Source organism: Podarcis gaigeae (genome assembly GCF_964106915.1).
Source record: "Podarcis gaigeae genome assembly, chromosome: 5".
Taxonomy (NCBI): domain Eukaryota; kingdom Metazoa; phylum Chordata; class Lepidosauria; order Squamata; family Lacertidae; genus Podarcis; species Podarcis gaigeae.
Genome location: NC_139681.1, coordinates 62,879,339 through 62,892,726, shown reverse-complemented (window position 1 = coordinate 62,892,726; position 13,388 = coordinate 62,879,339). Strand labels below are relative to the sequence as shown.

The window sequence follows — 13,388 nt, the reverse complement described above, 5'->3', positions numbered from 1 at the left end:
TCCCCAAAAGAGCAGCTTCTTCTTCCTGAGGAGGAGGAACCGAACTCGAGACTAATCTGCAACCAAGCAAACGAACAATCTTCCAAAGCAGCAGTTCTCCATTCCAGAGGCAGCCGACCGCACAGGGGGAAAGCCTATGGAAAGAAACCTTCATCTCTTCAGATCTCCTGGCTTCTGAATCTGCTTCGGAAACATCAGTCTGGAGGCAGCATTATGAACTCTTAGTGGAAAATAACAGGGTTGGCATTCGGCAGCCGAACTGAAATAGCGGTGTGGGTTTGTATATACATGCACACATAGCCACATTCTCTAAATATCACTGGCAGGGATAACGCTAACATTGAAGGTTCAGGGGGATTTTTCTCCTCCGCAGCGCCACAGTCTAAGGAGGAGAAACTCTCAAAACTGCTCTGGTTGGGACTGTTCTGAGGAGAGCTTTTCTAGGCGGCCATGAATTGCACAGCCCTGTCTGAAAGCAAACAAACAGACATGGAAAACGGCATGTCTGACGTAGCCCTGCAGATGGGATGTGGGATCTTTTCCATTTATTCGGACTCTTTAGAACCCCAGAAGCTGCTGTTAAAACACCAAACTTGGCAAAGAAACCGAGCTTCACTTATTTATTTATTTTTAAGTATGTCAGAAGACTTTTGGCATCTCGCTGTGCTGCCCTCTTGGGTCACCAAATCCTACACATGATAAGAAATGTTCTTTATTTATTTTTTCCTTAGCTTGGGGGGTGGGGAAACACTGGGGGAGGTAAGAAGGGGAAGGAGGAGGGCACATTATTATCCACCACCCCCAAACTCTTACAACAGCAGTGTCTTTTGCTAGCTTGGTTCTAATTTTATTTTATTTTTTTAAGCAGAAGCTGGTTAGGCGTTCCATTTCAGAGGCTTATGAATGCAGAAAGCAGAGATTGCCAAGTGAGGAAACCAGAAAGAGTGAAGTTGACAATAAAAAAGGCAGGAGCCTTTTTTGGCAGTAGAAAGCAAACTCAGGGTACTTTAGATGTAGGAATAACAAGTCAGTTTGGTCTATGATGACAATGACAACCTCACCAACTTGGGGATCCTTTCAGCTTAGATGTAGGCCACGCTTCTCTCTGTTAATATTTTTGCGTTCTCCTTTCAGTTCTGGACGCTTTTCTTTTCTTCAGTCTGACCACATCTGACACATGTGAACATGTTTTTAAGTTTTCTCTGGCAGCACTGATTGAGAGCTCTGCCAGAACACACTCTCATCATGGGACTGACTTTAGTCCAATGGCAAAAATTCCAAATCAAGTGCTGGATGTGTTACAACGGCCTAAACATGCGGCAAGGACTGAACCCCAAAACCAAGAGCCAATTCCATGGCTGGCATTTGAATGTCATTAAAGGCCAGCTTGGTCCCATGATGAAATGTAAGCATACACAGAGGTCATCCTAAAGAGCTAATATTCCCCACCACCACCATGTATTTGTTCCTATAACAGAGCAGCACAGAAGAGAACTCTGAAAAACTCCCAAAGAGAAGAGATTAAAATGGCTCTATGTTTCAATATGAATTGAATACCCAGATTAGCTGCTAATCTTCCATGCTCTAACTCTTTTAACTGCATAGACTTTGAGTCAGATTTTGAGTTGTCCAAAAGCAAAACTTGGCAGTCAAGCCACGTTGGGTTTGGATCCACCAGTAGCCCACATGCCACCTTGGTTCAATTCCTATTTTTTCTTCAAGAGAGGAATCCATGAACAGCTTGAATAGCCTGTAACATAACTCCTCTTCAAAGCAGACCAGTCATTGGCAAATGGGCCTATGAAAGATTGTTTTTATTACATCATCAAAGGAAAAGAGTCTGAGCCAGGCGATGTTCTTAATGTAACCTTCTTCTGTGTGAGATAGCCTTGCAGGATTTTGTTTGGGTGGCTCTTTGCCCTGGTTTGAAGCTGCTCAGGGTCAGCAAGCATGTCTCATACACATTTAACCGCAGAAGAATAAGGAAGTGTTAACTGACTCTCCTTGTTGGCTGACAGGACCACGTGGAAGGCTCGCCTCTACATATCTGAAAGAAAGGAATGCAATCTTTGATTTATTCTTTGAAAGTGGAAAAAGCTGGTGGCACAATTCCAACTATTATGCCTATTTATTTTACTGCTTAAATAATGAGGAAGGGTGTTCTCAGCTAATGTAATTCTTTCTAGATGAAGTCACTTGGCTTCACCTAGAACAAACCCTGCCTAACACTCTCAATAAGCTAGGAAATCTGGTGGAGACCTTGACATCCATGACAACATGACTGTATTTTCATAGATAACTGTGTTGCCGTCACGAACCCCACAGTGTTACATTTGGGACCCATTCAGATGATAGCATTTATCTGAGCAAGAAGCAAAAGGCAGAACAAACTGTGGTGGCTGTGCAGATTTGTTCTTACAGCTGGAAATTGAGGAATCTCCCCAAAGAGGGATATTTTGGCTTTGTGGTCTCAGGAATGATTAAACCCTAGTTACTGTGTTACCTCTTTAGGGCTGCATGACAGCTGCTTCCACAGAGGGACCATTTACACTCAACAACTGAAGTCTTCATGTGCTGCTTACCCCATTGGCTGCCAGCTACGTTATCCTACCTGCTTCCCTTTCTCCCTTCCCAAAGCTCCATTTCCTTCCTGCTCAACTCACCTGTCTCTGAACGTTTTTGCATCACAATATCTTTGTCTCTTTTCTTTTCTGTATTCTGCTTCTTTTCTGGCGGTTCTGGTTCAATGCTGCAAATATAGCTTGTTCTCTCTTTTCTCAAATATCAATTCAATGGCAGAAGATAATTATATTTGGCTTGGTTTGGTTTGGGTTTAATTGACTGTACAGCAAAGAACAAAGGAAAATAATTTATCCAGAAGCCAGCAACTAGAAGCTCAGGATTCTTGAGTTGCCAAGGAGAAAAACAACATAGCACAAATTCTGTCCCCCTTGGGGATTTCCATGCAGTTGCAACCAGATCTTAGCCCACTTTATCAATCTGGTGCAAAAGTAAAGGAGAGGCAAGTGTTAAGCACTAGGCATTTCTGTCTCCCCCAATCTGGTACCCTCCATATACTCTGGACTGTAACTGACCATTGTCCTGACCATCATCCCTGACCATTGTCCATGCTAAGCTATAGTCCAAAATACATGGAGAGCACCAACCTGGGGAAGACTGAAGTAGATTCTTAACAATAAAGGTAGTAAGATACTAACCGAGAAAACTAAACGCAATGGGCCGGGATTCAGTACATTGAAAATATTAGTTTCTCCCTCTCTGAAATATGAGGACATGCCTATGCCACAAATTTAAGCTGGGTTGCTGATGAGTCCCTTCCTCAGGGAACTATCATTCTATGAAGAGGACCAGTAGCAGAATTCTTAGGCCCCTAACAAAAACTATTATTCTTATCATTTGTTGGGGGAAGTCATAACAATTAAACTGGCATAAAGCACAACTATGAAACTGGTGTAGACATGCTGTGGGTGATTTGATTCAGGACTAGCAAGCTGGCTTACTGAGGAACTCAATATCTTGTTTCTTATAGGACAGTTCAACTGATAAAATTGCACTGGTTTAATTATAACTAAATCCACCTTCTGACAAGGTTTACTGGTATCTGGATTTGAAATAATTCTGGAAAACCATAAGTGGCTCAATTGTTAAAATGGAGCAGGAAAACAATCACAGAAGGAAGGAGTCTATATAAACAGTAAATAAATGTTCAAAAAAAAAAAATTTAACCAGACAGGCAGTGTAGAAGTAGCTGAGATTTGCACAGAAAAGAAATCAAGTGCTCAGAATGAGTTATGGGCAACCAAAGGCATATTAAAAATGAACAAATTCTCATAAGGAAAGCAGATGGGCTAAATTCATATCTTTAAATCAGATATTAACAAAGGTTGGTGGAGATTAGGTAAGAATAGGAAATAGATTCTCTTCCAGACTAGCAAAATAAGATTCTGAGGGTCCTGGAGAAAATGACAATTGAATGGTTCAGGGGACAAGAATACTTAATTGTATTTGCCAGATTTCATGCCTAAGTACTCACTAACACTTACCAGTTGTTCAGCTTTAAGCAACTGACTGATTGCCACAATTATTATGGGCCAAATAGTGCTTTGCTGTCAGGTGTGACTGAGGCTTTGCTACATTTCTGAAATGTCAAAGCATCACAGAGATGCTTGGTGATTAAGAAGGAAGTAGGAAGATGCTGTACTTTCATGGGGGGGGGGGGGGAGAGCAAAGTTAGCTCCAATGGCATGGGAAGACAGCAACCTTGCTGAAGCTAATACATCTAATTTTAGATGCCTTTAGAAAATATAACAATGAGCTGGGTTGCATGTAATGTAACCCTAAGTCAAACCATGGCTTAGCTTGAACACAGAAGAATGGGGGCTCCTGGTGAGGAGATCACAGCAACTCCATTCCTTTCATGGTCCTCCTGCTGCTGAGCTAAGCCATAGTTTGGCTGAGACTGTCCTTTGAACCCCAGACTCATGGCTTGTCTCCTCCAGACAAACCACAAACTGTAAACACAAGAACAAGATTCAGTTGCCCCTCATGTTTAGTTTGGAGTGACACCAACCACAAACCTGGGATTGGATGAAACTAAGCCAAACCATAGCTAAGCTCATGGCAGTACAGGAGGAGGAGTTACAAAGGCGCCACCATCTCCTCTCCGGGAACTTGCACATTCACACTATGCCACTGTTGACAGTTTCACTTAATATTAATCAGGGCAGCCAAAAACAAAGTAGCGTTTTTAGTGTTTCCCATTCAGTAACAAAAATAATAATAACATAATCTAAAAACCACAGTATACCAGCCAGGCTAGACATCACCTCTTATTTGATACCCTAATACAAATAAATTTAAAAAGGATATCCTGGATATCACAGGAAACATTCTGGAGAACAGCCAACAAGAGGCATGAAATGACACGCTGCCTGATGTTTACTTGGGAGTAAGTGCTACTGGAATCAATGAGACTTACTCCCTCCTAAACATACACAGGATGCAGATGACAACCCAATCCTAAATCTGGTGCACTTAATGTGAAAATGAACATTTATGATCAGGCTGCTCTGGGACAGTAGGCAAGCCAAGAAAAAGATTTAGATATCTGAAAAATAATAATATTGTCCAGTTCCTATAGGGTTAGAGAAAGGTTGCTGAGATGGCTTATAAAAAAAGGGTTAAGAAACAATGCATTGTTTGCCCTCCAAAAATCCACCCTCCCATACAGGGAGAGAAAAATAGCCGGAGGGCAGACATTGAATGAAGGAGAGATACTTAAACAGCAGAAGTGGTTGCAGAGCATCAGAGCAGCTTTAAAACCCAAATGATCTGGCCACACTCAAGATTCCCATAATTTAAAATAATCCTTGCCTTCCACCCAGTGCCAAGTATAACTTGGCAAATTGAAGGCTTTAACATGCTCTTTTATTAGTACACAGCTCTAGAGGCATCTCAACAGTAAGCAGTAAGCTACAGACATTTGCACAAATGAACAAAACATTAACTAGCAAAACCTTTGCAGCAGTATGTTTAAGTAGGGTAGCAGCTAGGCTTTGGTAATCAGAACAATCTGGGATTGTGTCATTTTCTGTCATCCCCCCCCCCCAAAAAAAAGCGTTTTAGTGGATAGAGCATGGGTCAGCAACTTTTTTCAGCCGTGGGCCAGTCCACCGTCCCTCAGACCATGTGGTGGGCTGGACTGTATTTTGAAAAAATATGAACGAATTCCTATGCCCCACAAATAACCCAGAGATGCATTTTAAATAAAAGCACACATTCCACTCATGTAAAAACAAGCTGATTCCTGGACCGTCCGTGGGCTGGATTGAGAAGGCGATTGGGCCACATCCGGCCCATGGGCCTTAGGTTGCCTACCCCTGGGATAGAGCAATGTTGGTGAGCAAAACATTCTGCAGTGTCCACTCATCCCCTCTGCAGCCCCAAGAAACAGCTCATCTTTTTTATAGAAAGGAACCTGAAGATGAAAGATAAGACAAGCCTGGGAACCCACAGCTTCCGGTGTGCACCTTGCAAACCTCAGAGGACTTGCTCCGTGGTGGCACCCCAGTTTTTGAATGCCTTCCCTAAAGAGGTATACCTGGCGTCTACTTTACAATCCTTCTGGTACTAGATTAAAGCTACAGCCCTAACCCCACTTACATGGTAGTAAGCCTCACTGAATCCAATGAGGGACTTATTTCTGTTCTGAGTAAACATGGTGAGGATTGCAGCCTAATACAATCCCTTGGAAGGTTTCCTTCATTTAAGCAGAGGTTGGCTTGTCATCTGTCACTGATGCTTTAGTTGAGATTACCGCATTGCAGGGGGTTGGACTAGATCATTATTTCCCAACCTTGGGTCTCCAGCTGTTTTTTCTGACTACAATTCCCATCATCCCTGACCACTGGTCTTGCTAGCTAGGGATGATGGGAGTTGTAGTCCAAAAACAGCTGGAGACCCAAGGTTGGGAAACACTGGACTAGATGACCCTCGAGGGCCCTTTGAATTCTATGATTCTACGGTTTTTATTTACCCAGGCATGTAATGTGTTTTGCATTATTTAGCTGCTGTCATTTTCTATGGCTGCTATCGTTGGTGTTTTATTGTATCGCATTAGGTATTAATTAATTTGTTATCTGTTGTATACCACTGTGGACTCCGTTTTGAAGAAGGGTTATATAGAAATGCTTTGAAATAAATGAAATAGGCTTTTAAATCTCCCAGCGTGGCAAGAGACATCCTGCCTGTTCTCTTGCCAACTCTCTCATCTGCTCCTCCCCTTCTTTCTGTGAGGCATACCTGGCGCTCTGATCAATTACAGGAAGCAGGGGAGAGGGTGGATGAAAGAGCTAGGAGGGAACAGGCAGGAGGAGCCATAGCTGGCCTAGCTCCTCCTGCAGCACTTGGAAGTTGAAAGGGGGTTGAAAACTCCTCACTCCCAATCTGGCAGCCCCACCTGCCTCATATAGAACCATTTGATTTTCTTTTCCCTGTGCTTAGATCTAAGTCAGATATGGGGAATGTGTGACCCACTAGCACTTGGAGTCCAGCTGCTGTCAGCTCCAGCCAGCATGGCCATGGCCAGGGGTGAAGGGACTTACGGTTCAGCAAGACCCCTAAGCAGGCACATTCAGAAGCTGGTCTTTCACTTATTTTTTGCCTCACAAAGGCAAATTTAGTGTATGGAACCATCATTTATGTGCTCATTGGCGTGAGAGAGCTTGGGACAGGGTTTTTTCTTCCTTTTCCATTTCGTTCTTTCTCCATTTACTAGAACTGTTAGTCGTTGGAAATTCTGGCTCGTATCAGAATGGCAACTCTTTGTACAACAGCCCTGCTCCTTGTGTGGCTGTATGCTTACTGTGGTTTGTTCCTGAACTGCAATCTCTTTTTCAGGGCGAGGTTATGCCTTTTAGGCAGAAATGGGTCTGGTCGAGTGGTTTCCATCACTGCATCTCTATGCTGCAAAGCAGTGCGCCCATTAGACTTCTGCCCCTCTCCTGCAGGAGGCAACAACCTGTCCTGTTCACTCTGCAGGCCTGGGGGAGCCGAGGCAGAAGCAGCAGGAGCCCAGTTTGGCTTTTGCATTGTCAAGAGAGCAACTGATGTGAATTCCAGCTGTGGGGTTTTTATTCCAGGTGATGACTCATTAGCCCAGCTTGATCTCCAGCCCAGGCAGAGTATACAGGCTGACAGCCAGACAAAGCAGCGTTTATTTGTGAATGTCGCAAATGCCTTCTGCATACAGCCAGTGCCCAATTCACAGAGAGCTCCTCTAGGGCCATGGCGGGGTGGGGGGGGCGTGTTGCTGTGCTGGCTTCTCCAGTGACATTAGCAGCTTGCTTTATTTTGTGCGGCAGGCAATTGGTGGACTTAGCGCTTTGCAGAAAAGCAGGCCAAACTCTCTGCTCACTGGGGTAAGGTGCTGTTTACTCTCCTGCATTTACATCAGTGTAGAACTTTGGCCAAGGAACCTGGGGGTCTGCAGCTGGAACCTTTTGCATAAAGGCAGTTTCAGTAAGAAACCTTGTGATACTCCAGTATCTGCACCATGTCTGTTCCTTGCTTATTTCTCTTTCTGTCACTCTGCACATTCAACTTCTTTTCTCCTCCCATTCTCAATCTGCACATCTACCATAGTTTCCTCTCCCATCCCTGATCTTTCTGCCCCTCAGTGCTCTGAAGTGTATTTTGGGATATTGCCTAGAAGATAGATTCTGGGGGAATGTAGCTTGCTGAAAAGCCATCCAGGATGAAACTTTGAGTCAAATTATTTGCTGTTCTCTGCTTCTCCATGTCGTGAAGGACTGTGCCAGAGCTTCCGATCTCTTGTCAGTTTAGTGGGCTGCCTCCTTAGGCCTGGTCACCATCTTGCAAAATACCAGCAATGTGACCCTTAGGCCAGCCGGGCAAGAATGCTAAACAATGCCACCTCCACCACTGCACGAAATGGCTCCATGCACCACTTTGGCGCCTAAGGAACCGCTGCCCAGTTAAAACAATTCCACTCCAAAGAAATGCAGTCCATTCATATGGCGGTGCTAGAAGCCGGCTCACAATCCACATTCATCACATAATGACCGTTGATGAAACCAATATTTGCATATATGAATGAAACATGAGCCTTTACCAATTAATCCCTTCAGCGAGAACATTTGCACCATCCAGTTCCACCTCAAATGCAACATTTCCAGGTGGAGACATTTCACACGTTCAGCTGAGTCACCAGGTGTTGGGTAATCCAGTTCTGAGAAACTGAATTATATGTGTGCATGCCTGAAACAATCCAACATATATAAAGTACGGAAGCAGTTCCTCTGGTTTTTGGTGGGGTTTTCTTTTTGGTGGAGTGCTGTTAGTGTCATTCATGGGATTGCTTAATTCCTAGGGGTCCATCCCACCACTGCTAAGCACCCGCCACCTACAATGCTTTTATTCGGGAATCATGGCCTTACTGTTGAAATCCATGCTGACGGGGAATGTAGGAAACTGCTTTTATCAAGTCAGACCATTGGTTCATCCACCAGAGTAATGCCTGCACTGGCAGGCGGCAGCCCTCCAGGGTTTCCCAACCCTGCCTGGAGACGATGGAGATTGAACCTGGGACATTCTGCATGCAAAGCATGGGCTCTACCATTGAGCTACAGCCCATCCCTCAATGACACGACCATCCTTGCTCCTGTCACGCTCGCTATCTGGTGGATGAAGTTGCTCTGTCCCAGTTTGGTTCATGCTCATAAACCTTCTGAGGAAACAACACAGCAGTCCCGCGATATAAATTCAGTGTATGACGACACCAAACCACAAGCAAAACTCCTGATTGAAAACTTGGTATGCACAATGTTTGCCTCTGTTGCAGAAGCTACCAGACTAAACTGCACTTCACTAGCATCTCACTAACCAATCTTCGGGGACTCTCAGTGCAGCCAGAGAGAGGACCAGGTACGTAATGGGGCAAAATGGGCATCTCTCCATTTAGGCTGTAATCAATGCACACCTCCCACCTAGTGTATTGTGTGAATACAGGCAGCTAGAGTTAATCCTGTTCCTCACCATGAAATGTACTGTATATCCTCCTGAGCATGGACTGCTCTTCCTCCTTTCCCATGGATCTCGATGTAGTTCCCTGCATGGAATTGTGTGAATTCGTAATGTAGCTCATGTTTATATGTAAATCCTAACCGATGTGGTTTTACATCAAATAAAATGACAATGAAGTAATGGCTGCTTCTGGAGCAACTTTTGATTGAGAGCGCCAGCTGGGGTATCACCGACTGCACTTTTCCAGGCACAATAGCATGACAGTGCCGCTGTTGTCTCGTGTGAATGAAAATAAGCATCCTGTGTCCGGATTGCAGTAGTTCTCCAAGAAACCTTCTGATTGTTCAGTGTTCAAGGGCAACACAATTGCAATGAGTGGAAAGGAGGACCTAAAAAAGCAAGGACACCTTCTGCAAAACAGGCCATAGCTAGCCCAGGTGCCGGAAAACAACAGCATCAAAACAAACGGTGATGACAAAACAGAGGAGAACCCCAGTCGTAGGCACAGAGTAGGATGGTGGTGATCCCATTGTTCTCCATGCAAGAAAAAGAACAAAAATGACACTTGACCTGCTCAACCACATTTACAGTTGCCCATCATTCAAGTAGCCATTGGTTACAAGTCATTAGGGGACCAATGGCAACCTCAGTCTCTCTGTTTTCTGGTGTTGGTGTAGCACACATGCGCCACTTTATTGGCGTAATTGTAATACAACCCAGCCACAGCAGAGTCTTTGGCTCCAGGCTATCATTACATTGTCTGTCTTGGGAAAGCGCTCATCATAACAACCCATTGCCACAATCAAGCCCGTCATACCAGCTGCAGTCAACAGCAACGTCAGTCCAAACCAAAATGAAATCTGAGGCTCCTCTCGCAGGCAATTGGCAAAATACACTCTAACCAAGGTTCTGGGAGTTCCTTCACTTTTAGCTGGTATGTTCTTGAAGACCACATGTTGGATCTACCAAGTCATTCATTCACAGTTTATTGGAACATAGTCAGACCACTGGTTGGTCTAACTATGTATTGCCCACTTATCATTCATGGCCATTGGCCATGGTGGCTGATGGGGAATCCAATAACATCTGGAGGCTACTGCATTGGCGTCCCCTGGATATGCCAACCTGAACAGAGCTGTGAGCTCTTCTAGCCCTGACACCTAAGGGAGACTTTAGATCACCTGCCTTCCTTGAAACTGGGTGAAGGGCATTGGATTGTCATTTGTCCTGTAAATAACAAATTCTGGATAGGAAGCATTTTGCCCTTGAGCTCCCATGTCTTCTACACGTACTTGGCCCATCTCCAGCTATGACAAAGTCATGAAACAATTGTTGGGATGCTGTAGAAGCAGGGGACTTCCAATCATTTCATCCTCTTCGTGTTTTGGAAGTCCAACAAAAAAGCAAGCCCAGTTGTAGCAGTGACGGAACATTTCCATTCATTTTTTTTAAAAGGAACATTTAATTTTAAAATAAAAAGACTGATTTATGTCATTGTAGCCGGTATAAATCAAAGCTCCTGGTTTAAAAATAATCAGTTTCTTTCCCCTCCCCGTCACCCTCCACCCCAGGAGAACAAAAATAAAAGGCAGCAGCAGGCAAGCTCACGTGTCTCCAAAACCAAAGAAAAAACTGCATGTGAAAGGTATTGTGTTAAATTTAGAGCCTATGGTTGTTGGTTTTTTTTTTTTTTTTTTTTTTAGAATGGGTTATATTTAGGCAAATTTATTCTACCCTCTCTCCAGCAGAGCTTCAGTGGAAAAGTATAATGTAGAAGGCAAAGGATGACTTCAAACAGTTTCTTCCATCAAACCAGCTAATAAAACAGGCTTTGTCGAGGCTGCAGAACCATCATTCCATGGGTCCACCACTTAGCCTTAGAAATAATTTTATACCCGAAAAATTGCACAGAATGGATATAATTTTAGAGGCCCAGCCTGAATTATATCCTCCTGGCCACTTGCCAGAACAGATGGGTCCAAAGCTTCCCCCCCCCACAAAAAAACCCCAAACCCATTGGAACTGTTCAAGCTGTCACTGTGAGGTGTCATAGCATATGCACAGCATATGCATAGCTAAGGAGGCCCAGAGGTCAGTTGCATGCATGGCCCATGAATGTATTAACAGACCCACATGTGTTCAATACACATGACTCCCCCCCCCCCGAATTCTGGGGACTGTAGTTTGTTAATGGTGCTGGAAATAGTAGCTTTGTGAGGGGGAGACTATAGTTCCCAGGGTTTTTTGGAGGGAGTCATATGCTTTAAATGTGCATTGAATATGTTTCAAATGTATATAATGTGGATCTGGAGTTATGGAGGTGGATATTGTTCCTACATATTCACACACCCATAACAACACCTTGCAAAGAATACTGCCCATTTCAGCCACAATAAATCTTCCCAAGAGTTACTTAAGAAAGTCCTGAAAGGAAGGCAGAAAAGAAGAAGCCCAGGCCATCACTTCCTGGAAGTGGCCTCAGAGAAAGATTGGGGCTTCCTGACACAGGGATGGACAAATCCATCTCTGTTTGATCTGCGTCATTTTTGCGTTTGATTATTCATAAATCTGTTCTGTCCCATTCCTGTACATTTGTTTACGGAAAGCATATGCTGTGATGTGCATTTTTGGCACGTCTCCTGAACATATCACAAAATTTGGAGAAGTGTAAAATCAGAAAGATAATCACATTCTGATCTGTGTGTTAATCCCAGAGATATGAATTAGGTCGGTTCACTTAAAACACAGACCAAATTATTATTTTTCTTCAATTATATCCTGGGGCTACTTAAGAAAGACTTGTGTGCCTTGAGAGAAGGCCGACAAGAAGAAGTACAGGCCAGGGAGTTTGTCATTGGCTTCTGAAATCAGTGTGAGATAACACAGTCCTGTATGTTGAGCTATTTGTTTGTTTTTATATTTTTAAATTGCAAACCACCTTGGCAAACAAGCGGTATATAAATACAATGAATGAATGAATGAATGAATGAATGAATGAATGAATGAATGAATATCTCTCATGTGATTCTATATTAGTTCTCCAATTTTGCCATGGTGCCTACAGACAGCATAAAGTACAAGTAGCCAATGCAATGCCCTAAATATGCTGAGGGACTCCAACTCCCATCAGCATGGCCAATGGTCATGGGGAATGAGAACTGGAGTCTAATGACATCTGGCTTTCCATGGTTCCTTCCAAAAGATGCCAGGGCTCTGTTGCTATCAGCATACAAAACTCCCCTGTCACCCCACCAAAATGTGGGATATCTACAATGCAGTCAAACCAACAATGCATGTTTGCTAGATAGGCTGAAGCTCACAGAGTTTTCCTGTAAGTTTACTAGAGAGAACGCTGTGAGATGCTCCAACTGTGCCCTGACCCGGGAAGGGCATAGCAGATATATACAGTGGTGGAGCTTCATGCTCTGGTACTGGGGGCGGAGAGCAGGCGGGGGTGTGGCTGGCACACGTCCTGGGGGCATGGCACCCAGGGGGGGGGCAGCTGTGATGGCACCCCACCGGGGTCGTGGTGCTGGAGGCGGTGCGCTGAGTGAGTAATGTTCTTTTTACCTTTTTACCTTTTACAGGATTGTGGGATTTAAAAAGGGAGAAAATACCAGGAGAATCCAGTCTGCCTTAAAGCATCCTGTATTACTTAAATTAAAAAGCTAAAACTAGCCTATCTAAACTTTCTTTTAAGTTGGACATAATATTATGATGGCTGACTGGGAACAGTTATGGACCACAGGTATGAAGTTCACGGCATGTAATGCCTTAAGAGAAAATGTAATGAAAATGATCTACAAGTGGTACATGACACCAGT

The 13,388-nt window shown here is 43.9% G+C and overlaps 1 protein-coding gene across 1 annotated transcript in view; it reads left to right on the top strand.

Annotated features, from left to right (window-relative positions):
• Positions 1 to 9,744, top strand: part of DGKG (diacylglycerol kinase gamma) — a 115,998-nt gene extending 106,254 nt beyond the window's left edge. Inside the window, 1 exon segment of the mRNA XM_083741812.1 lies at positions 2 to 9,744. Coding sequence (XP_083597938.1) covers positions 2 to 225 — 224 coding nt within the window. The 3' untranslated portion in view covers positions 226 to 9,744.
• Positions 9,745 to 13,388: the final 3,644 nt, after the last annotated feature.